This window comes from Molothrus ater, chromosome 8 (assembly GCF_012460135.2).
Source record: "Molothrus ater isolate BHLD 08-10-18 breed brown headed cowbird chromosome 8, BPBGC_Mater_1.1, whole genome shotgun sequence".
Taxonomy (NCBI): Eukaryota; Metazoa; Chordata; class Aves; order Passeriformes; family Icteridae; genus Molothrus; species Molothrus ater.
This window is the reverse complement of record NC_050485.2, coordinates 15,371,457-15,397,854: the sequence shown is the minus strand read 5'-3', so window position 1 is coordinate 15,397,854 and position 26,398 is coordinate 15,371,457. Positions and strand designations below refer to the sequence as shown.

At 38.1% G+C, this 26,398-nt stretch overlaps 1 protein-coding gene across 2 annotated transcripts in view; it reads left to right on the top strand.

The window, feature by feature from the left end:
* The window catches only part of BMPR1A (bone morphogenetic protein receptor type 1A), a 74,073-nt gene that overhangs the window by 36,813 nt on the left and 10,862 nt on the right, over nt 1-26,398 (top strand). Inside the window, exons 2-6 of one of the 2 annotated variants that reach the window (XM_036386179.2) lie at nt 520-641; nt 1,613-1,664; nt 15,591-15,798; nt 24,553-24,715; nt 26,013-26,115. In XM_036386179.2, coding sequence (XP_036242072.1) covers nt 15,732-15,798; nt 24,553-24,715; nt 26,013-26,115 — 333 coding nt within the window. In that variant the 5' untranslated portion in view covers nt 520-641; nt 1,613-1,664; nt 15,591-15,731. The remainder of the gene's footprint in view (nt 1-519; nt 642-1,612; nt 1,665-15,590; nt 15,799-24,552; nt 24,716-26,012; nt 26,116-26,398) is intronic. The other variant, XM_036386178.2, reaches the window with a different exon arrangement.

Sequence of the window (26,398 nt, the reverse complement as noted above, 5' to 3'; positions counted from 1 at the left end):
AATTGTGCGTGGCTTGTTTTTTCCATGGGTGTCACCAACAATGTATCCTTTCTTTGGACATTAGGGAGAAGTTCTTCACAGAAAGGGTGATGGCACTGACCATAGAGGTGGTGGAATCATTGTTCCTGGAGGTGTTTTAAGAAAAGACTGGAAGTGGCACTCAGTGCCATGGTCTGGTTGACAAGTGGTGTTAGGTCATAGGTTAGACTCAATGATCTCAAAGGTATTTTCCAGCTAAAGAATAGAAATGTTTTTGTTGGCTTATTTTTAATATGAGCAATTACTGATAACAGTAAAATTATTTTAAAATAATTTTTTGTGTCAACTGCTGCAACTGTGCAGCTCTTGGATATGCATGACTCTTAGGAAGTTTCTAGCTGGGAGCAGCGCATCATAGGAGATGGTTTCTGTAATTCCAGATACAGGTATCTGCAATGTGCAGTTCACATTCTAGACCAGAAACTGTCAACACAGTTTCTTCAGCCATCTCTTTAATCAAATTGTCTTTGTATTTTGCAGATCAGTAGAAATATGCATTTCCATAATACCACCTTTGAACTAATGAAGTGGAAGTACAGATGAAAACAGTCTGGAGGAAGCTGGAAGTACAATACAGTTTCATTCAGTTTCCTAATTTGGAGGTAAGGTTAATGCATGCAAAATTTTATTTTGAGTATTTCAGGGATAAAAAGCATATGATAAGCAGCCACCATATCTTATAAAAAATTTCAGAGCCACCTCTTTTATGCTAGTGACAGTCTTTAATACCATATTAAAACAGCTGTTTGATCTAATCTCTGTCTCTATCTCAGTTATGAAAAAAGACAACTCAGCCTCAACTACAGAGACATCTGTTGTACAAAGGCACATTGGAAAAGAGTTAGGATATGTGGCAAATTTTGTTTGGTAGACTCTGCTTAGTCATGAATACTACTAATGCTTTAGCTGATTATTAGTTTAGTCTATTATTTTGCTGATATGACTAGGAAAAAGCTTTACACAGTGTCCAGTGGCAGGGCATAAGCCTAAGTAGTTGGGTTGAAAACTGGACACAATACTGTTTTGAAAAGGGAAACATAAAACACACACCCCCAACCACCTTCACAAGTTACTTTTTATGCCTTATAGTCCACTGTCTTTTTAAAAAAGACGAGTAGTATTAGAAGCAGTTGAGGGAGGGAGGTTGTTTTTTGCTTTCCTGTGTGTAAATAGCTGATCTGGCAAAAAATAAAATGGCAACACCACTCCACCACAAAATTTCTCTATCTTCACACAGTTGGTTTTCTTTTTACTAGGGATTATAGGCTTCTAAGTCCACAAGCACCCAAATGGCAAGAAGAGGGGAGCTTATCAGAACCAAATAAAAGCAAGTCCTTGTGCTAATTATTCCTGCTCCTATGTACTGCCTCTTGTTTTCATACCTTTTACAGCTGAATTTCAATAGCAAAGGGACAAAGACAAAAGAAAAAAATTGATCATGAGTGCCAAAAGAGGGAAATACTATAAATACCAGATGTGAGCAGGGTACATTGCCCAGGTGTTGATCAGACATTTTATGTGCTTCCTGAGTCAGATCAGCAGTATTGTATTTCATTGCCTGGCCTGCTTTCAGGTATGTCTTTGAGCCCATTTATGAGTTCGGACACCTACAAAAAACAGTAAAGGTGAGTGTTTTTAAATATTTGTTATATACAAAAGGTGTCTTTTGTTTGCATTTAAAACTGCTGCCTGATAGTTTATTTGTTAGCTCCTGATTGGCTTACGGAGAGAAATTGGGATTAAATTTATTTGGTTGTATCTTCCATTTTAGAGTTCATTAAAGAGTATCAAATGTCTGACAGTTCTCAAGATAGTTTATTTTATCTTTCTTTAATATGGGATCTCTGTAATACAACCCTTCATTGTACTTTTGCTAATTCTACTTTATTTTGTGATTCAGTGTAAAATTTTCTTTCCTCTGACTCAGTAGGGTAAATAGCTCTGTTTTAATTACACCTGTGAATTTGTGCATTTCTAGTGCAATGCAGCTGGAGAAATTCTGATTGGCATATTACATGTAATTAGTAGGGTTATGTGTGCTCAATTCCCTTCTGCAACTGATGTCCCATATGGTGTTGTCTCTTTAGTTAATAGAAGGATTTTGGTTGCATGATTACTTTATTTTCTTTGGGATGTTGAAAACTGGACTTGGATGACTTCCAGCACCACCCATTAAAATGTCAAATACTCCCTTAGTTTGCCTTGCCTGCAGCAAGGCACGAGTTAGAAGGATGTTAAAAGACCTCTAACATACAACTGCTGAACCAGTAACTTTAGTTGACAGTTTAGGAATAACTTCCTACTTTTCAGCTTCTACTGTTGCTAGAGTTGTTCTAGTGTCCTCCAAACCAGTAGTGGTAGGAGCATCTTTTATGTGATGGAGCTCATTCATTCAATAGCCAGAAACACATTCCAGGTGCTTCAGAATGAAGGATGCCAGTGCTGAAGTGGTATTCCTGCAATGATTTTCTTATTAATCATCAAGGCTACCTAAGATCCTCTCTGTTCTGTTAGGAAACAATTATTTTATAAGGTTGGGTTAGCTGCCATTGAATTTCCTTGGTGGCAAACTATTTGCTAGGAGTTAATTCCATAACAAACAGGCTGAGCCACTTGAGGCTCAAACCACAAATGGGAAATACAGGTCAGTGTGCTCAAAGCATTTTCCAGGAGTGGAGGAACCAGACGTCCGTGTCATCTTGTGAATCAGTTGATCAAAACAGGAAGTGCCAGTGGTTCCACTCTGGGGCTGCTCTGTTCTGCAGTGCCCTCCTAACAGGACTTTGCTTACTACCATTGCCCCTGGCTTATCCCAGCTTGTTCCAGTAGCCTCATCATCCTGACCTCAGACCACACAAAACAAGAGCCTTCCTATTGCTAGGTCAAGACTGTTGGGCTCAGCAAGGTCAGATTAAGCTGCTGAGAATCCCTTCATTTTTATGTTGGCTCTGTTTGGCTCAGGAGCTCCTCTGAAAAGTGTCAAGGACAACAGATTTCAAAGAAATCTAGACAAGTTCCTGTGTAGTAAAAGGAAACTAATTTTTCTATTTTATTTCTGTATCTGAGGATGGGAATTTTATGGGGTAGGATAGAGAACAATTTAAGATCTAACAGTGAGAAAAGCTTACGAGGAATGCATTTGCAGTGCAGTCTGAAGATATTTATATTGACAGGAATATATTTTGCCACCAAATTATTGTAACATGGATATGTAATTAGAAACACACCAGATTGCCTTTTTTGCTTATTTGCTATTTAGTGTTTAGATTAGGAATAGTAAAATGTAGGTTTCAACTGCGCATTAATACAGAGAGGAATTAATTTTGCTTTCAGGAGTTTTCTTTCCTTTTTTTTCTCCTTGAGCCAAAACAAAGCAGATAAATGTTTCTTTCTGATGGTAGTATTTTGAAGCAGTCCTAAGTAGTTAGCTGTGGAGTAGGTTCCTCTAAACTAGGTTGAAAAGTCAAGAATGTCCTTCTCCAGAGGTTCCAAGGTTGTAAAGGTACAGTAAGTTTCATGAAATGTTAGGTGAAGTGTTTTTAAAATGTTTCAGTTGATACAGAATTTAATTAAAATAATTTTAGGGGTTGATTTCAAATGTATTTTAAAATAGTAAATATTAAAATAACTTGTTAGCTTACCAAAATCTAAGACTGATTTAAATAAGAGTCCTTTTATAATATCCTTAATGCCTGTAAAGACACTGTGATAGAAACATTCTAATTTTCTTATTTCTAAACCAGTTGTATGCACCCTCCTTTAAAAAAATTACTTGGTGTGCCATAGCCAAGTCTATGTAAAGAAAGGATATTTTTATCATGTCCTGAAAATATGTATGTTTTGAGTTTACAGCACAGTACAGGAATTTCAGGGTATCTTGAGTAAAAATCTGAACCTGTTTAGAGTAATTGTAGAGGGGTCAGTAGTCACATCTGTTAGGAAAATTTCCACGGTGGAGATGTGCAGAGGGGTTCCCAAATGGCTACACTTCACCAGGCTTCAAACACATTTTGTTGTTCTAAGATCTGAAATTCCTGTTCTCGTTCAAACATGCTCATTCAAGTTGCTGGTGTTTGAAAAACAATTATTTGTTTCAGTTGGCAGGTAAAGCATATGAACGTTTTTTACAGAAACAGTTCAGTCCCAGGCTTTCAGTGGGATGAAAGTGAAGTGATAAGGCATCTGCCTGTGCAGAGGAGAGTCCCTGAAGTCTTTGAGAAGGCAGTGTATGAAAAGAGGGATATTTATACAGGTGTCTTGAAGTTCCGTGCCTTTTGAGTTGTTTTGGAATTTGCAAATGTACACTTGCAATCTACTCGGTTTCCCCTCCCCTCAGTAAATTTCATGTTTGGTGATACCACCAATCTCTGAATTAATAAGACTTTTTTAATGGGCAAGGGGGAAAAAAGTTTGCTTTATTGGTCTTTAAAATTTGTACAGGCACCCACCAAAGCCACTCTATCACTCCCCTCCCCATGGGTGGAGGTAAAGACCAGGAGAGGTCACTCATTGATTGCCAGTGACTGCAAAACAGACTCAATTTGGGAATATTGATTAACAAAATCAGAGCTGGGCAAGAAGTAGAAATCTTAAACCTTCTTCCCACTCCTCCCTCCTTCCTGGGCCCTACCTCCCCTCTCCAGCAGTGAAGGGAAGTGGGGAATAGGGCTTGTGGTCAGTTCATCACACGTTCCTGCTGCTGCTTAGGGAAGAGAGCACAGACTGCTGCAGCTTGGGTCAATTCTCTGGGGTGCAGCCCTTCAGGCACAGCCTGCTCTGATGAGAGTCCTCCATGGGGTCACAAGTCCTGCCAGGAAATGTGCAGTGTGCCAGGACCCTCTCCAGCCCAGGTTTCCCATGGGTTCACAGACATCCACCTGCTCTGGTGTGGGCTCCTTCACGGGCTGCAGGTGGATCTCTGCATCCCCATGGTCCTCCATGGGCTGCAGGGGCACAGCTGCCTCACCATGGTGTACCACAGGCTGCAGGGGAATCTTCTCTGGCACCTAGAGCACCTCATGCCCCTCCTTCTGCACTGAACTTGGTGTCTGCGGGGTTGTTTTTCTCACATATTCTCCCTCCTCTCTTCTCTGGCTGCAGGCACATCTGTGCAATAACTTTTTTTCATTCTTGAATATGTTATCTTAGCAGCATTATTATCATTCCTGATGGGCTCGGCCTTGGTCAGCAGTGGGTCCATCCTGGAGCCAGCTGGCATTGGCTGAACAAGCCTCTGGCAGCTTCTCACAGAAGCCACCCCTTTAGCCCCCTGCTACCAAAACCTCGTCACACTGGCCCAATAAATTACTGCAGTCTTTCATCTGCTGCTTTGGTTTCAGTACGGTGCTTAACTCAAATGTGTGAAAAATCTCAAAAGAAAAAAGGGAAATGGAAAAATACTTAGGATGTGGTAGAGGATTGCAAGATACTATATAGTGCTTAATAGAGAAGGTTCAATAGTGATGGCTTTTCTGTCCCCTTTCTCTCTGCCAAAAATAATCCTGTATTCTCTTCAACTAGCAACAAAAATTGTTTCCTGTTATGGAATTTGTGGTTTTCCGGTAACCTCAATTTTTCCTTCACAGATTTAATTTGAATCAGCCTTAATTCCATCCTATTAGAGGTGATTCATGAAAGCTAAAGAATTCCTGAAAGAAAGAAGTTTTTGATAGTGAAGATGTGGAAGGAATAAATCACCCCTAGATGGAATAACAGCTTTGACAAAAGCAACATAAGAAAAGGCAGAAAGAGACAGTTTTAAGAATGTGATCTTGACTGACTGGGAAATAATTGAATTGCCAAAGTTAATGCAGACGTGACTTAGGAGGAACATGGCTTTGCTTTTAAGATTTTTAGCTTAAGGAACTGTTGAGACATCAGAGGAGATACCTTCAAGCTTAAGGATGATGGGAGAGTGGAGGAAATGTTTGCAATGAAAAATAATGTTCAAGTCATCCCTGCAATACTGAGTATGGGCAGTTTAAGTCATATGCTGTGATGGTCAAAGAGAAAAGTAGGAAACCAAGTGAAATTCATAGAAGGAATATATCATATAATCTCTGTACCTTTTTGGCTTCTTTCTGTCTTAGTCCAGGTGCTTTCTTACAATATGGAGAGAAAAGGAAAGATTGAATGAAAACAAATTACAGATTTTATTAGTTGAATGTGAACTTCACTTAATCTAAAACCAAACCAAGCTTCTACCCTATATGTTGATTTGTTGCTGTCCTGAGTTCTACTGTGTAACAGTTGTTGAAAAATGTTTCACGGTGTATTTAAAATAACCTTTTTGCACTAAGAAAAGAACTGGTGTAGTTGGTTGATTACAAATGGGAGATTTTTAATCACATTAATCTCATGACCAGAAAGCTCTTGTTTGCTTTTGAATTTTGTGTGCAAAAAAAAATTAACAGTATTGCTTTAGCACTTCAGTGCAGGGAAATAGAGGATTATAACTGTTGAAGTAAACATTACCTTTGAACTCTGTTTTTGTCTGCCTATTGAAAGATTACTGTGTTTGGGTTTGGAAATGTCTTTGAAGGTATATTTGATGAAAGTACATTGTTCAAACTTAAGAGGAGTATTTGTGTGCATGTGCATGCCATGTTGTTTCTGTAGTTATTTAACCAAGTGGGTCTACAGTGCACTTAGAGTTTAACTTAAGTTTGCATTAAAATCTGTTTTTATCTCAGCAAGACTTGCAGAACACTGACAGGGTGAGATACTGCTCAGACACATACATTTAGAGTCCTGGAAAATTTTCCCAGAGCAATAATAGTTTCTTACATATGTCACATTGAAATTAAATGTTGCAGATGAAAATAGATGCTGAATGCAGCATATAATTAATTTAACATTATTTGTCCTGTGTAAGCACTTTCCTAATATAGCAATCTAGTTTAATATATCCACTATGTGTGAGTTAACTGCAGGTGAGCATGTCACACTTTACACATAGGCATTTATCACTCTGATACTGAGACTATCTGAACACTTTGCAGGTTCTATGTAAGATAATGAATGATTTTAGTTTAGGCTATTCTAAACTTGCCACTGATAATACTTGCTCACTTCTTTTGCCCTTGCTGTGAAGGTGGTAACCTACTTGTGTTCTATGCCTGGAGTTTGTAATCTCGTAAAAATATCCCCAGCATGACTTTCTAGGGTGAAGTGAAGGCTCAAAGATGACAAAAGTTAGTCAACTATTCATTAAAATTCCAAAGAATAAGAAAGATTGCAATTTTAAGTTATAAGGGTAATATAACTAACACAAAGAACAAACTTAATAGATAAACATAATTTGCAAATTACATCTATCTAAAATTTTGTTTCTGTAGTAAGAACACTTAAAAAATAACTTCCCCCTGCCAATACAATTTTGAGGAGGATAAACAAGCAGCACCTACAATTCCACTTATTTGTCCCATCCAGCTATTAAAATGCCTCTTTGTAAATCTGATGGAGACCACTCCTCTGAGGATATCTGTGTGTTATTTACAGTGACTTGTGGGAACAGCTAGACAGCGAGTTTTCCTCTCAGCAGAGTACAATGCCTTCGTGGGCATGGCAAGCAGGTGAGGAAAGTGAGGATTAAGGCTTACCTTGCTAAGCAGCGTTTTGTATTAGCAAATCTTCCTGATGTTGAACTTGCTAGTCTTGTCTCTGCTGTTTGTATGTGTCGAGCAAATACTGTCAAAGAAAGATCATCTCTCACCCATTGCAGTGGGGAGTGCAGAATTCGATGATTTAAAAATTACTTTGCTTGTTTATGAAGTAATATTTACAAGTGTGTTTTTATCTTATTCATGAAACGACATATGAATTCACTTGGACAGCTGTTACCTTCTGAGTAGCAGAACAAAAAAATATGTCCATGTTGACAGTTTGAGGCGTTGTGAGGGCAAGCAGTTCGCTTCTTGTGAAATGCTCTTCTGTCGGCCTTTTTTAATACTAGATCACGTCACTTGCTCTAAAAGGGACACCACAGTCCCTTTGTCACATACCAGAGGGAAAGGGTTTGCAGATGTGTAAGCAGGCAGACTCCCCTGTGTAAAGGCATCACCACTTGCAGTTTAGAGGGGCTGGTTTGTATTTTTGGCTGAGGGTTGTCTTCATAAGTAATGTTTCCTGTCTGTTCTCAGTAATTTGAAACTCCGTCTTCCAGGTGTAAATTAAAAGGAAGGGGGATTTAAAAGCTCCTCTCTGTTACCCCTTCCTAAATTTATTTATTTTCAGCTCCGTATGGAAAGCATATCCATTAATAACTCTGATGTCCACAGTGTAGTGTGGGGAGTGAGGGCTCCGTGCATTATCAGGTGTTGACTCTTTTGACCTTGGTAATTACTAATCTATGCAATCGGGCCTTTCTGAGCCTTGTCAGCCTCGCTTGTTTAGCGTTTTATTTATTTTATTAGTTTCTACAAGTCCTGAATAGGAAAAAGGGATTTAAAGAGAACCCCCCCCCAAAAAGAAACCCAACCCCTATGTTTATTCTTAAGGGGTGGAGGTCTTCTAGAGGGGAGCTGGCTTGCAGAGGGGGAAGACAGTATTCTTATGCTAATCCAGGCTCTGGATAAGGAGCAAAGCAGCCGTGCAAACAATGGAAGTGGAGCCAGAAAGTCTGCGCTGCAGTCTAGCACGCCTTGAAAAGCATGTCAGGCCGGGCGCCTTGGGCTGCCGGGAGGGGCCGCGGGGGGAGCGCCTCCCGCTCGCTTTATGGAGCTGGCGGCGGGCCAGCGCGCTCGGAAAAACCTTCGTACCTAGAAAACGAGAGTTAGCGCTGGAAGAGGCGAGGGCAGCAGGGAGAGAAGTAGTTTATAGTCTTGCTTTTTTTTTTTCATGCTAAAAAAGCTAACTCCCAAACCCCGTATTGAGTTGTCTCAGCTTTGTTGCTGTTGTCTTCTCCTTTGTACCAAAAATTGAAATTCAAGTGATGCGTCTTTTAAATAGCAGCCACATTTTCTAAAGGTTGTGCGTGAGAGAGGCCGGCTTTAGCAAGGTGCCCCTGCTGGGCAATGAGCTTACACCTCCCTCCTGTGGGCGAAGCGCTCGGGCCGGGAGGCGCGCCGGGAGCCGGAGCTGCGGGCCGGCCTGGGCACGGCAGGGCAGGGAGGTGCCCTGGCTCCGGCCCCTCGCTCCTCTGCCGGGACGCACCGATGGCACGGACCTACGGCAGAGCAGCGGTTTGTCCAGCACGCCAGTATTGATTAAAGTCCGTGACCAAAAATACAGGCTGTTTTCCTTAGGCATCGTGAAATGAAAAATGTGCTCTTTGAGCAGCGAACAAAAACCCAGTTTCTGCAGAACTCTTCTTCTTGAGTTCCGTAATTTGCATAATCGCTTTCACTTTGGACACATAAAGAAGTTGTGAATTTCTTCTTCTAGGTTGGGCAGAGGTTATAGGTGTAGCAGAAGCAAGCCAAGATCATGGGAGTTAAGTAAAATAAATGCTTACCCTGTCAATTTCTGGATCTGGGTTTTTTGCTCTTTTTTTACCTAGATTAATGAATAACTGTCCTTAAATTACAAAAAAAAAAAAAGGTTGTGAAAACATTCATTAGTCTTAATAGTGCTAAAAGTCATGTTGCACATTAGAAACCTTCTGTGAAGGCATTTATAATTTTGAAGGCACTGGTGCACTTATTTTAGGCTCCTTTCTCCACTTTTAAAAAATGTGAGCAAACGTATATTCAGGATTGAGGCCCATCTTTTTTCCTTTCCTCAGCCCAGGTATATTATTTGCGTCAAATTGTTGAAACTCAGAGCCAAAATGTGTGATAAGTCTTGTAGTCTTGTATGACCAAAATATTTTTATTAGTAACATGTAAAATTTCTAACAGTTTTGATGATTTCTTTTCCCTTGCTACTTATGCTTGGTGAACAAAAGTATGTTTCTTATGAATGAGATGTAAAAGGTTTAAGTTATGATTCCTATTTGTAGTTACTACATTTAGAGATGGAATGCATTACGTGTGGAGACTTTTCTCCTTGTTCACATTGACTGGTATGACAGTAAGGAAGTAGCAAAAATGATAAATAGATTATAAAAACATACGAGAAGGATAGCTTCTGGGTAGAATAGCAGAAGTTGATATCATTGCAGAAAGAGCATGGATGTCCATTTTCTAATTGTCCTAAGAGCAGAAGCTCTAAGCCAGCTATTCACTTCCAAAGTGAAGGAGTTGAGAAAAGAGGGAAATGGGTCAAGGTGAATAAAAATTGTGTCGTGGCATTTTCTCTGAATATGTTCAAATATGACATTTTCTCTGAATATGTTCAAATAAAAGAATGTGTCGTGTTTGTAATACCTGCTTGCAGCGTGAAAACAATTTTGCTGAATATCAGAGCAGTTAATTTATTTGAAGAAACTTTTTAGCGCTAAGTTAATTGGAAGCCCAGAGTAACAGTAAGATGGGCATTCAGGAATGCAGTGAGCAGCATCCCCAATTACCCAATTTTGCTGGGCATGGTAGAAAGCAGCTAGGCTTTCATTTCTTCACAGTTAACAACTTTGTTTATGAAACAGACAGATATATCATAATTTAGTATTTTGCCTTCTAAATGCTGTCGTGATTTGTTATTTACCAGCAATGGGAAATCTTTGTTGCAGGAGATTATCTGTTTGACTGTCCAAGGTGGATTTTGGTGGCTTTTCCCACTGATTAGAAATAAGAAGTTCATTTCTAAGACTGAGCTCCCCTGCTGCAAAAAACCTGTTGTTAGGGTCTTGTGTTTTTTGAATGAGCAAATGTGTTGCAGTGCACGTGTTCTAAACACATGGTTCTATATGTACTACAGAGAGAACTAAGATTTCTTTTTTCATTCTTTTGAGAAGTATATAATACACACAATTGCGCTTCATTTAGCATTTCAGTTTTCACTATAGTTTCTAGAAGGAGAAAGGACTTGAATAATTTACACAGTCCCTTGGCTTTTAAATTTATGCAGTCAGGAATAGTTTTAAATAATTCTTACACAATCCACAGTTCAGGGGAATTGTTTCTGTGAGCTTGAACAGATTAGTGCCTAAATAGGGCCTTACACGAAGTTGTTTTTGTTGATGGCCATGTAGTCATCAGGCTTGCAATAATAACCAGCAGGCTTCTCCATCAGCTATAGGATTTCTTGACAGATTTTGGGGGTGGATTTACCTTGCTTGTTTAATTTAATATATTGACAGCACTCAAGCATAGGTAGTTCGAGTGTTTCATTGTGACACTTTTCAACAGTTTGTGTAAGCATGCCTTGCAATAGAATAATAAAAACACATTTAAAAAGTAGGTTTTGTACAAGTATTTGACAGAATTACACAGTACACAGACTGAAACTTTCTTCTTGTTATGGGCTTGATTAAATTTGACTGTTTGACTTTGGATAAACTGAAGCTAACTATAGCCCTTTTTGTATTAATAATGAAATGTAGTCCCGGATCAGTCCGTTCCTGTCCTGACACCTGTAGCTACATGAGATGGTGTCCTTTGAAAAATAAAGACTAATTAAGTTTTTGGACTCTATTTAGTCTGAAAATCTGCCCTACAACCTTCTAACCAGTGGTTAGGAATTGTCTTCTAATTTCTGTACCAAATGAATTTTAATGGCTAATCCATAGCTTCTTGTTGAACCAGTAATTTTCTTAAGATTGAATAGCTGTCTGTCTTTCATTGTGTTTATTCCTGTTATGTTGTCAAAGTGTAATTTACCCATCAGTTTTAACTGTCTTAATTTTATTATTTTCTTTTCTTTTTATCTCCTAATGTCTTTCTTTCCTTGAGATAGTATGCTTCTAGATGGGTGTTGAATTTATCAATCATGTTATCTTTGTGCTATTCATGCCTTGCTGTTTTCCCTGGGAAATTTTCCTAACTAGAGTTGTGTTTGTGTCTTTCTCCCAGCCACATCACATGGATGTGTCTGATGTTCTATAATCAGTTGGTGTCCTTGGACATAGCTGTCTCTTATGTGCGAGCTTCGAGTCTGTATGAAGCAGAAATTCCCAATATGCATGCGTGCAATATGCATGACTTTTCCAATTTCATGCTGTTGTACTTCATTCCATTTGTTACTTTAGTTGTTCACATGATCCAAATCTTCCTGCATAAAGACAGCGCTCAGCTGAACTGACAATTTGTTTGTCAGCAATTTTTTTAAAGTTTTTGCTTCTGTGCCTACTTCATTAATGAAAAGGGTGAGTATTCTTCAGTCAAGCTGAATCAAGAATCAAGGTCCTCAGATGCCATTTGAACTAGGCTACTAATCTCTGTTCTTGAAACTACTTGTCTGCCCTGTAGTGAATTCTTTACTGTTCTTATAATCCCTCTTTTCTTCATCCAAATGAGTAATTTTCTTTGTGGCACCATATCAGGTTTTTTCATAATCTTCCAGGGAAGCTGTTTTTGCACACTGACTTAGACTGACAGTTCACTTTATCTCTGGCATTCTGTTCATCTCAAAGTCCTGTTCAAAACAGTCCCTGTGATTGAGGTAATATGCTTGCAGTTACCTAAGTTGCTTCTTGCCCCAGTTACACGTCAGAGAACTATTTAGTAAGTTTTAGTTTTGTTGTGTTTAAATACTTTAACTTGGTGTTAATGTACTGCTGCAAATGGTTTGAAATGTCTTGTCTGTTGAAGTGGATTGTATGTTCTAATTCTTGTGAAGTCTAAGATTGACATTTTTTCATGTGTTCCCCTTATACAACACTATCTTTGTTGTTACATTCACCACTATCATTCTTTATTGCAATTTGGAACAGCACAGCTCATTTGGTTTGGGGATCATGCTGTTAAAAATATTACATAGCCACATCTAAAGAACAGTTACCACTGAACTCCATGCTTTCAGAGTTGGTTTGGGCCATGTGAGAGATCTTGCACACTTCAGCTTCATATATTTGGAGTCATACAGAACGTTGGGCTGGACTGCTGTGATAGTGCTGTGAATTCACTGCTGAGTTCCAGTTCAGAAAAAAAAACACAGTTTAATAATAAAAGCATTTTGTTCAATAAACAATTACTAAGAAGGATAATAAAATACAGTGTAGGAAAATCAGGTGTTACCATTGATGAATAAATTACTTTTTAGAGGATTATAGTTGAACACTTCATGGCTACAGGAGAAAAGAGATTGAGAACTTTGAAATCACCTGATTGGCTTATGGATTTTAATTTCTTCAGCATCATTCTGTTGGCAGAGTAGCATTCCAAGTGTTAATTGCTGCTTTAATATATTTGAAGGGGTTATTTAGTTGTGTCATTCTAAACTGTTATATCAGGCAGGTTTTGGAGAAATTCCAGCTGTTGCTCTTTCAATTTTGTGCCTTAGCCAGGGTTCCTAGTCTTCCTCTTTAATAGGCGTCTGGAAGGGTACTTTTTGTTTTAAAATGGGGAATTAGAATTTGTTCTCTTTGATTTTTATTGCATGGTTTTATAGACAATATTATATTTTATGTAGTGTATATGTGAAAAGGGAAGTATTGCTGGAAGGAAGATCGAAGTACAAAATACTGGTGGAGAACATTTTTTCTTGAATAGGCTTGGACAGCATTTCTGGAAACTACCTTAGAGTGTGTCACTGAACAAAAATTACCATGAAATTGGAGTGAGTTGCATTGAAATGGTTAATTTCTTCAATTTTTTTCTTTTTTTCTTTTGGTAACATGCTGTGTGGTACAGGGGCAAATGCATGTTCCTGTGCTGGTGTTCCCTCTGGTGAACTGGGGGGCAAGATCACCAAATTTTAAACACTTGCACTTCCTACTCTTGCTATGTACAACAGTGCAAATGTATGTTCTTTCTGAAACTGGACAGAACAGAAATTATTTTTAAAACACGTTAAACAGACTATTACTAAGATTTATTTGGTTTTGCTTGATAGAATACCATAAATAAAGCCTTTGTTGTTATTGCTGCATAAAGCTGTTGGCAGTTTTCAAATTCCACATGTTTTATTGAGGATTGGAAGTTCCTTGCCATTGAAACACAGAATCAAGCATTAATACTTATGCACTTAGGTTGCTGGCCTGATGTTTTATAGCTAGAAGGACATACCTGGTAACTGTCAGAATTGGTGTTGTGGCATAGGGACACTAAAGCGTGACTATTTTTGCTGTCACGCCGCTTTTCCCTCTGCCTGGCCAGGAAGTTTACTCTGAAGTTCCTGGTGCTCGGTGGTTTGCGCACTGCGCGATTTCGAGTCCGTCCCACCACAGCCTGGCAATAATCCTGCCCAGGGCCGCGGCCGCCGTGGGGCTGGGGGTGCCTGGCTCCCTCTTTGTGGCTGCATTAGGGAGAAGTCAGAGACGTGTGAAAAGTAGGCCAGGGGTCGGGGCGGTGCCGCGCCCGCTGAAATTGGAAGTGACGGACACCTCCCGGCTCAGCCGCTAATTTGCCTCCATGTTAAATGCCTCCGAAGACTCATTAAAATGAAAAGTTCTTGGGTCTCGCCGACACACAGATTGAGTTATTGATGCTGGAAGCGGCCACCAACAGTAATTGCTGCCCATCCCCGAGCGAACGCCCGTCCTGGCATTCATGAGCAGCGCCAGGCTGACAGGGGTCAGGGGGTCAACCCCACCGAAACGAGGCCGAGGAGAGGCAAAATCAGGGCTCTGTTCCTCTTTGTGCAGCTTCGCTTTTGTTGCAAGGAACTATTGAGGTGTTCAAGCTGCTTTTTAGTCCTTTGAGGCCCAATTACATTCCCCTCATGCATCACCATTGAAAAGTTCTGTGAGCGGAACGTGACCACAACTACTGCAGTCTGAAAAAGTGACTTCTTACTCAGTTTGGCTGTCTTAGCTGTATGTTCACCCACTGCACAAGAGTAGAATTATGTTTTATTTGTGGAGCAAATGGCATGTACATACGGTAGTGTAATTTGCACACAGCTTGGGAATCCAGGATGTAATGATTTTGAATTGCAGTTAGTGTTGTCTTTTTTCTGCAGTACTCTTCTAGGAGAAAAAAGTAACAAGATAAGTATATTAGGTAACCAAACTAACTGTTAAATTTAATGCAGGTTTGGTTTTCATGCATCGGAGAGGCTGGGGATTTTTTGCAATAAAGCTTCTCTACCGGCAGTTTTCAACAAGTGGCCAAACATGGTGTTACTGCTTCCCCCCCCCCCCAGTATTATGGGAAGTCACCATTTGCATTTAATTTTTATGGAAAATTATATAAAGAAGGTCTCATTTCTGTAAAGAAAATAGTTTTCAAACAGATATACATGTTAAATCTGTTGAATACTACCTATAACAGCTATATGCAAGTCTAAAATTATATATCTGTGACCAGTGAGTTGACATATCTAATATTTTTAATAGGAATATGAAAACATCCCTGTGGGTTGTTACCAAAAGTTTATATTTCAGAAGAACCCTGCTATTCAGTTAGATAGGAAACATAGCTAATGTTTTCAGATACTAATGTTAATAAACACATGAGGTTTTTTGGTTGGGTTTGTTGGTTATGCTCAGCATGATGACCATCTTGAGGGTTTTCTTCTTGTTTCACAAATACATGAAGTTTTTAAGCATTTTGTTTTATTGTATTTTCCAGGAAACAAAGGTGGAGAAGCCCCAGAAGCATCCTTGCAGTCAAGCACCTAATCTTGTATTAGGCTTCACCGAGCAGCCTGAGCTTAGCATTTGTCACGCAGAGGGGCCGGTTGCCCTGCACAGGAAGGATTAAAAGTGAACAATGACTCGATTGAGAGTTCATGAGCAATTGCTTGGAGCCTATCTGCTTATCATTCTCCATGTTCAAGGTAAATATAAACTAGTTGAAATAAGCTTATCTTTCTGATTTGTAGCAGAGTTGTGCGTTTTCCAATGGTTGAAGTAGGATTTTTTTGTTTTGGAGTTTATTTTGCGGACAGGTGACTTTACTGGCCTGATGTGGCATGTGGATGCTTCCCTAAAAAGAAGGACATTCTAGTGGTCTTTCATTGTAGTATAGAATAGGTCTATTTTAGCAAATACTTAAATAGAAACAATACCAAAAATGCCTAGTACATGACAGAGCAAGTTGGATGAGCAGCAGAAGTTAAGGCTTGACTTTCTGAATTTCAGTTCCCTCTGTGTGTGAATATTTGATCTCTTTAACTTGACCCACTGAAGAACTTGCAGTGTGCAGTTCCCCATGCCTTTTGATGCTCCTAATCTAAATTAACTTGTTGTGCCTACTTGATGGGCCAAGGTGAGGCCATGGACTACTCACAGATACCCTTGTTTTCAGTTAGTGAAGATAATCACTTGTATGTCTGTTGTCTTTCCATATATCAATTATCAAAAAACTTCTGGAAATCCAGTTATCATTAGAACTTTAACTCCTTTGTCAAATTGGGTTGAATTGAAAATATACATCCCTGGTTGGGTCTCTGTGTAAGAGTGTTTGTTCTCCCAGCTGTGCACTCCTCCTGTGTTTAAGTACACAGAACTTTCCAGATATTTTCAGAAAATAGAGAAAACAAATTTGGTACTGCCGTTTAAATGCTTGAGTATAAAAGGGTTTATATTCTCATTCCATACTTGGATCAATTACTGCTTAGTGCTTGATTTTGAGACACTGTGTGAGATATTTACTTTCAAGAATAGCAATTCAATGAACCCATTAAAATGGGGAGAGGAGGAAGCCTGGTAAGTACCCAAATGCTGATCTTTTTGTTTTGTTTCTGGTGTGAATCTGCAATATTAGTTTAAAGGATATGGCAGAGCTGTCTCTTCAAAGCCTGAGCTTGATACATCTGTTTGGACAGAAATAGCCTAGTTTGGGGTATACTTGAAGTCTGTAGTAGATTTACAAATATTTGCAGGTAGCTGTAAGGTGCTTAGATTAGGTTATGGGAATAAACTGAAGAAAATTTCAGTGAGAAATTAGGAAAGAAATTTTGACTGAATGTGGTTAAGTATTGCAACAGGCTGCCTGTTGAAGTGGTGCAATATTCATCCTTAGAGGTAGTCAGAACTTTACTGCAATGACTGAACAACCTGGTCTGATGGAGAAGTTGGTCCTGCTTTGAGCAGGTAGTGGTACCAAGTGGTACCAGGTGACTTCCAGAGATCTCTTCTGCTCTAAAAATACTCAGACATAATGTTTTGCTGTGGAGCTTCTTCTGTTTGTATCCAAGCAGTCTTGCAGCTTTTGGTGGAAGAGACCATCTTCTTCCCTTGTTCCCTTGAGGAGGCTGGGAGTAATATGCTTTGTTCTTTTTGCTGAAGTCATGGTTACTCCTCTGCATTAGCCAATATTTAGCATTTTAATAATAAGCAATAGCAACTGAAGAGGTTTTTTTCTCTCTAGATTCAAATAGAAATAATAATACAAATATACAAGTCTTCTAGTGGCTTAAAATTAAATTACATTAACTCCTTCCATGATCACGGTGATTAATAACAGTTCAGTAAATAACTTACAGTAAGTGATATAGATAAATTAAGTTTAAAGACTGAAAATTATTTTTCAGCTTCAAATGAAGAAATTTCTTTATCTTAGAAATTTTCCTGACTTTCAAATCAATACTGCGGGAGATCTGAAAGCCATGGAAAAGTTGAGCTTATTGAAATGTTGTCAGTTCTTTGCAAGTTGCCTAAGGGCTTTTCATCAAATGTACAAAATATGCTTGGTTTCCAGGGGTGGTGAGGAAAAAACCAGTCAAGTCTCTCTGCTTTTCCCTAGATTCATGGGGGAGGAAAGAATTAAGATCATAGTCATAAAGCATTTGAAATTTTTATAGGAAAGAGACAATCTAAAATGAAAAGTTTAAACCATTGAAAAAGTAGTTTCAACAAGGAAAATATATGCAGGGTGTTAGAAAAATGCATCATAAAGCAATCAACAGAGGAGAAAAAGATTCATTAGGAAGAATTGAAGAGAATTTGTGTGATTTACAGAAAAAGGAAGAAAAAGCAGATAAAGTAGAAACCAGTGTGTGTACTTTCAGTGTCTGGCATCCAGGTTAATGGTTTGCTCTCTTGGGGTTTTTTTTGGAGGCTTCTTCAGAATGTTAGGAATTTCAGAGCTTACCAAGACCTGAGAGAATGATAAAAGCAAATGTCTGTATGGCTGCATGTATATATACATACCAGATTCCTTAACAGGTAACTTGAAAAAGCAAGTGGCTGCATGTGTTGATTACTGTGAAAATATTCTTACAGTAACAACAGAAGCCAGAGGCAGTTCCATGACATTACTGGTGAATAGCTGCAGTTTCTCAGGTTGGTACTATGCAGCACAGGGACCCAGTGCTTACCCTTTGGGTTATATCTTTATAGCATTGAGACCTCCTCACTTACTTTGAGAAATAGTCAAAAATGAGCCTGGGTTGCAGATGGGCAGATTTAATAGCAACCTCTTCAATTAAAACATTTTGTATTTGCTTTCTTGCTCTGGAACACTTTTGCAGTAGCTTTCAGTCTGTGACTTGCTCTGCATCTTCATCCACCTCCTTTTTCTGATCTAAGGCAAGAGGTCTTGGGCTTCAGACAGTCCTTTGTGGCTGCCCTAAACAGTTTTTGTCTTCCCAGAAGTGCAGGGTTTTCATGCAGAGAACCACTTTTACTTCCAAGTAGAGTATTTCTTTGTTGTTGTAGTGCCTTGATGAGCATGCCTGATCAATATATGTAGCAGTAATAAAGTGCTTAACATCTACTTAAACATGTTCTCATAAATTGGGTTCTTCATTGCTGGCAGTTTACTTCCCATGTGGTTCATCACACATTTATGTATTCTTCAGAGACACCACAGAAGACCAGTATTTTAATCCTTGTAAATCGGTTGACTAAAAATGCATTAATGCCACTTGATATGCATAAAGATATATTAAAAGTCAAATTTAAAAATAATTAGTGTTAATAAGTATTAAAGTATTAAAATGGATTTAAAGTTGCCACTGTTAGTGAACTAAAAAAACCTGTTGATTTTAGTTCACTGCTCTAATTACTTTTATTCAAATACTTGATATATATAAGGTATGTATTATGATTTATTTTAAAAACTTTATGCACTCTCTCAATTTCAGGTGAAGTAGTTAACTGAATTTGGATGTGTAAACTAATCTGAAACAAAATTCTAAAATCTATCAAAGGAACTTACAGTTGCAGGTAGCTGATTCATTATTTGAAAACACTAATTCTGTTTCTTAGTGATTTCCCCAGTTAATGGCTGCATCTGTTTTTAAAACATGGGCAGCAACAGTTTTCTTATAAATTTGTCTGATTAAAATTCTTCCAAGGGATTATTTAAAGTTGATCTATTTCTTTATTAAAATTGAATATTTCTTTTTTAAAGATCTATTTCTTTATTAAAATTTCTTTATTTAAAATTTCTATTTCTTTATTAAAATTTCACATTTAGTTTTAAGCAACTTTATTCTTTAAAAACCCTTTTAATTTAAATTAGAATGCAGTGTACTTTTTAAGAAAAATGCACAAAATTTTCAAGTCTCTGGCTTTTATATTGAGTGCATAAGAACAGAGCAGTCTTCAGAAGTGACTTTTGGAGAAGGGAAGTGGGAGCAGAGGCTGAGGACTGCAGGCTGGGAAGCAGAGCAGGCAGGGGCTGCCTGTCTGTGTTGAGCACTGATGTAGCTCCTGGGAGAGCTGGAAGGACAGGAGAGAGGTTTTAAACCTCTGTAGTCTGGGAACATGCTGTGATTTTTAGGAACCAGTTCTGCTAGATGGAGCTACCTCTAACATGCCTGGTCTTTGGAGATCACAGCCTTGATATATAAGAAAGCACTATAGGGAGAACTATGGTTACAATGCCAAACATAGAGTTTGGAGAAGCATTTAAAATACTTTCTTTGCACTCATACAATTTTTCTGATTTTTAAAAAAATTATTTTGTCTTTGAAGAGCAAGTGCTAGTATTGTATTCAAGCTGTGTCAGTTGTACTGAGGTTTAATTCACAGAACATGTTAAATCATTATGAAAGTTTGTGATAGGCAGAAAGGTGAAATGTGCTTACTAGAGTGGGGGATTTTGCTGTATCTGCATCCTAAAGCAAGAAAAAGTAATTTAGAGCTACCACATAAAAATGTCAAGGTATGCCTTTTTCATAAGGAAGGCATGTCTAACATAAAGAGCTCTGGTACAACTTTCGTCTTTGATGAAAAGAGCCCAGTGGCATCAGCACCAGCAGGGAGGCAGGTGAAGGGGCTCTTCTGACTAAGATTCTTCTTACTTATATATTGAATTTCTTAGAGTTTACCAGCATGGATCAGAGTAGCTAGAAAGAAATGCCTCTAGCACCATACTTCTGCTAGGACAAATCCCTTTAAAGGATAATGTAGTCTGGAGTAGAAATGTTTTTATGGGCAACACCTATATTGTGAACTCAGAAAGCTATCAAACAACTTGACTGCTATAGGCCATATTGGACCTTCCTTTGTGGAGAAAGAGAGGATACAGTTAAGTAAAAAATTGTAAGCATAATTTGGCTTTTGTATTTGTCTTTGTACACTTACTGTTGTCTCTGCATTTCATAGAGCTGGTTTTTATGGGTCACACAAATCTTTTCTTAGATCAGAAGACTTAATGAAATGATATCTGTATCCTGGCATTGAGTTACAAGCAGGTTAACTCGGGTTTTAGTGATTAGTAACACTGCAGTGTCACGCACAGTACATTTTTAAGATTTATCCATGTTAATATTCATATTTGAAGTGTGCTTTCAAGTAGACTTAAATTTCTAACCTAGTGAGATTTTTAATATCCTGTGCTTCTTTGAAATACATTTTATAGTCTTAAGTTATTTTCTGTGACTGGAAGAAGCAGTGCTTTGAATAATTTATATTTTTGATCAAAGGCTGGATATGATACATTGTAAGGCGTTGTTCTGTTTTAACAATTTGTTTTATTATTAGCTTTTGAAATTTTTATTTATTTTATTAATATAAAGTTTAATTTTAAACAGAAAACCATTTAAGTGTTGTCCTGTTTGTAACAGCTGTTCACACTTGTGGAAATCTACAATGCATGCAGTGTATCATGGGGCAGAGTAGAAGACAAAATCAGAACTTGAAGTCCCATCAGCTTTTTTCTCATCAGTGTCTTAGACTGCAGTAAAGTTAGGAGAATGTTCCATCCTTACTCTGATATTTTGTTGAATGTTGTAACTTTGTAATGCAGTAAAATGCACATTACATGCAGTTTGTGTGTTTAGAAGTCTAAGATACTGTCATTCTCAAGGCTGGATAAGCAGGCTGGAAGTGATCTAGGATCTTGAACAAGCTCACCAGTGTGTGATAGCTCATTTGTTGCTCATGTGTATTATTTTGCCCCATGAGCTCTGTTCAGTTTGCAGGTGGAGGTTAGGAAATAGTGGAAAGGAAGCTTTGCTGTGCCTGAGGTCTCTGGATGCTGCGTTTCAGTGCACAATACACTGCACTTACACCTTTGAAGGTTATGTGAGATTTGTGTATGTATGTTTGTTAGCTGTACTGCAGAGTGACAACTGCAAGTGTCATGGAAAAGAAGAGATTAATTACATCATCAAGTAGTGTAGTGTCACAAGATCCTAAAACATGATCCTCCTTTTGCCTGTCTGTTCCCAGGGGAAGATGCAGCAGTGTGAATGTCTGAGAGCTGGAACACTGAGGGTGGGGACATAAACCTGGAGCAAGATGTTCTTTAGGCCTATCCTTAGTTCTCTCTTGTTCATTTACTCAGTATTTATTGACCAGGAAGAACAGCAATGAAGCATCCTGTGAGTTCAGTGCCTTCATTTGCCCTCTTAACATCTAAGGTGGATGGAAGCCAAGTCTTTCCATGCTTGACTCCCATCCCCATACCTAGCAGCTTTAAGATGGACACTAATGAGTCTTGAAGTACTGAGGATGAATTGCAGCACTGCAGTAAAGGATACAGTTAGGTATCCCAGGTGGAGGCAATTAAAAACTGTTTTGTGAAGTAATCCCAAACTTCCACAAAATTTTCCTATTCTCTTCCCTGGGTACTCAAACTCCTGTCTAAGAAGAGTTCTGCTTACAGTCTTAGGAAGTAAAAATGTAAGAGTGAAGTGATTTTTTTCCCCCCTCCATTCTTTGTGCAGTTCAGGTATTACCTGTAAGATGAAAGCAGGCTACTGTGGAGTTTTACATTACAAAAATAATGAAATTGTAGCCTGTTCTTGCTTTGAATGAAAATCTTTGCCTATAGAAACTGACAAAAGACAAAGATGCTATTTCTTTGAGAACACAGTTATCTGTTTTGGATTTTATGTGGCATGTGCTTTTCATAAATCTTGTAATGCAATGCATCTTAATAAATGAAGAGGGAAATGTATTTCATGTCACTTTTAGTATAAAAGGTTGGTATACCTGTAGTCATGCTTCAGTGTTAGTTTACAGAGAATTATACTGCTTTAAAAGATGCTAGACATGCACAAAAAAGTTGTTCTTTCTGTTCTGAGCTAGGAGAAGCCATGCTTTAAGGGTTCCTTGAATTTCTCATCTAATAAACTGAAAAAACATTGCATTCAGTGCAATGTTTTTGATGAATGATCAGGGTAGGAAAATGGATGAGTGACTGTAAGACACTGATCATAAAGTACCATAAAGACTTTTAACATGTGGAATGTTCCTGAAGATAAGAGGGATTTATAACATCAATTGTGGAAGATACTGTATTCATTCAACAAAATCAGAAAGACAGTATTTATACATATGCTTTTGTACAGTGGCTTTTGCTTTAAATATTAAGTAGAATTACCTGTTCTCTGAGCAGGCAAGGATCTCTTAAGTGTGAATACTGAGTGTTTTGTAATGTCTCTAGCAAAGTATTAAAATTACCTTTCAATTTATGCTGGGAAGAAATATGTAGAAAGAGAGGGGGGTGGATGGACGAGCTGTTTCAATTGTACAGGATTCCTCTTGGTTAAATCAGAAACACCTATAACCTACTGTTATTCCAGCATTGGATCTTGTTTCTTGTAAACAGTCTGTACAGATCAGGACTATTTAACTTGGGCATTACTGAAATACTCTTTGAAGACTACATATTAAATAAAGCACTGCTCTGTCATGTCAGTGTTTAGGTAAATGGGGTATTTCTCAGGATGTTCTCTTAGTTATATCCAGAAGAAGCACAGTTGCATTACTTTGCTGCATTGGACAGTGCACTAGGTGTGCTTTATTAACCAGATGAGGAAATCTGCAAGTCTGCTATTTTCAGTACAGTAGGATCAAATTTCACAAGTATTTAATTGGCACTTGTCTAAATGACACAGTGGATGTTACAGCAGAGTGATGCAGAGGGCTCTGTCTGCAAGAGGTTTTAATCAAGTTTTTCTGGACACATTTCAAGCAAGGTACAACAGGACACTAATATTCTCATCACTCTACAGCTCATGTTTGCTAGGTTTGACAGGAAGCCCAATAATCTGTTTGAAGACACTTTGAGTTTCCTGGTCAGGTTTCTTTTCCTTAGAAAAACTGAAATTTTTATTGTGACCTATGGTGACTTATTTATGTATAACTGAATTTGTAAAAGCTTCTGCTGGTCCTGACTGGCTGCTGGCTTATCTTGCCAACACTGAGCCTCACACAGAACCTTGCTGTAATTTGTGCCAGTGCAAGTGATAGTTTGTTCACAGCTCTTCTCTCTGTATTTGGTTCATACCTTGAGGATTTAGAGCCAAGGTGGTGGACAGAAAGAGATTAAAATTGTGTATGATAAAGCTGAAGGAGATGGGTAAAGATGTTGTCATCTGATATAGTAATCACATAGCATATTCCCAATGAGGCAGACAGTGTTCATCATTTTTGTTCTGGATGTTCTTCACTAAGAAGAAAATGGATGTTTTCTTCTGAATGCCTAGATTCACAGAACCACTTGAATAATATGATCAAGAAAGAATAATGTTTAACTCTGCTACTGTTGAGAAACTGAGGGCTACTTGGAACATGATGCAGCCCTGTTTCTATTCTGTGAAAGCTCGTTTGGATGGATGTTAGTGTCATTTACTGAAATTTAATTTGCAAACAAGATTTACTTTAGCTGTGTTTTGAAGTACTAATGCATACAGAGATCAAAAAAACCAAGAGATTTTGCAGTTATTACTGTTCTTCCATGAGACTGTGAATCTATAAAAAATTACTTCAGAAAATTAGAAAATTGCATATTAAGTATGTTCAGTCATGCATAAAATTATTCTTGTTGTGGTTATCAAGCTGTCAGCATTTTGGTTTTCTGAACACATGAATGAGAGAAGCTTTTTTCAGAAAATTCTAACCAGTTACACCGCTGCTTTCCTGCCCTACCTCGAAAAGAGAAAATATCTTTCTGTTTTTATTGATTATATATGGTTAGAAGATCTGCTGTTGAGGTACAAAATATGTCAGCTGGGTATTCCTAGAATAAAATTATTAACTCAGATTTCTACTATAATCTTGGGGGAGGAGATTGCCTTGTATACTTGAGTTACAAATATAACTGTTGTTGTCATGTTTTGCCTATAAAACTCCTGAGCAGTTGTCGAAGAGATGCAAACTTTTTTTTTTGTTGTATTTTTTGTGTCCAGGTCAAAAGCCAGACAGCATGCTTCATGGTACAGGAATGAAGACAAATTCTGACCAAAAGAAACAAGCAGATGGGGTAACACTTGCTCCAGAGGACACCTTACCTTTTCTTAAATGCTACTGCTCAGGACATTGTCCAGATGATGCTATTAACAACACATGCATGTAAGTGTTGCATTCAGGATAGAGAGGCTCTTTGAAGAATATAATTTTGGAATTTGAGAGAGCAAACTACTTCTGGAGGCTGACCAAGGTTCTCTGAGGTGATCTGACCATAATTGATTACGTTCTGTGAGTGCTAAAACCCATGGTCATCTCTGTTTTCACCACACCTTAGAACAATTTACAACTGGTCATTTTAAGCCTAGCAACTGCTTTGAAGGACAGAGGTTTTAAGTAACCCTGTGGTATTTTATAGCTGGGGGAGTATTAAGTGACCCAAATCTCAGCCTTCTGACATGACCACCTGTTTGCTTATTTCTTCACCTAGTAGTCAAAAAGGTAGTGTAAACAACATGGCCATTTACTGAGAATTCTTCTTGTTACATGTTCAGTAGTTACAGACTGTGAAAGAAAGGCAGGAGAAAATAAAAACCTGTGGACATGTAGAGACAGGAGGGAAGTTTTATCTTTGATAGGTATAAGAATCCTAACAGACTCATGCATAGGTTATGTGCTTGCTTAAGGTGGGTTTTTTCATGTTCTGAAACATCCTTGTTTTTCTTTTTGTTTTCCTCCATTTGCAATTCCATGTTCAAGGCCCTTCGGTTTTCTTCCTTAAGAATTAATATACACAGTTGAAAACATATTACTTGCTCCTGTAGTTTGAGTCTTCACTTTAACATAGGTTTCAGTTTCTCTAAGGTGTCACTTGGCAGTTTCTGTGGAATCCAAGGAGGTAGAATAAACACTGCTGTCTTTTTAAATGTAAACACAGACAGTAACTTACAAACAGTTTTGAACTGAGAAAATGTTCCAATATTTTGTCTTTCAAGCCTCTTGGTATTTTTTATTGGTTTTTATTGCCCTCTAGTGTGTGCAGTCTGTATATGCCTTACTAATTTTTTCTGACCTAGCAACTGATAGGCCATTATGCTGATAATAAAGCTATTGGTTAAAAACACACAGTGTCTACGTGCAGGGTACCTTATGGCATAATGCTTTCCACATCTGCATTTCTTTGAATGAGTGTAAAAAGATTTTTGGCAAACAAAATTATTTCTAAATTTGTTTTCCTTAGTATCTGTGTTAAGAGAATTAATGAATATTTCTGAGAAGGCATCTGTGTAATGTTTATTAGAGAATATTGTGGAGGTCTTTCTCAAATTGGATGGTAACCGCTGTATTAAAGAATTTTTCTAGAAGTTTTCATTCTGGAATTCTTAATGGGTTCATGATCAAGTAATGCTGAATATTAAATGACAAACATGCTGGTAAAGCACACGTGATCTGTTTCTTGCAGAACTAATGGGCATTGCTTTGCTATCATTGAGGAGGATGAACATGGAGAACCCACACTTGCTTCTGGCTGCATGAAGTATGAAGGTTCAGACTTCCAGTGCAAGGTGAAAAAATGAGATTTATACCAGTGCCATACTTTAATTTCATTTTTATGCCACTCCTTTTTTTTTGTTTTAAGAGCAGTATTTATTTAACATATGGTTAACTGGTTTTGACTAAGCTCAAGACTTTTCCCATATGTTAAATAGCAACTTAAGTAGAAACCATCTATTTCTGTGCAACAATTGAAAAACATCTCATGAAATATAAAAAAATGCAAGACGAAATGTAGGCTCAGAGATTAGATGCTGTCTGTCTGCCACTATAGAGTGATCTCATACATTAAAT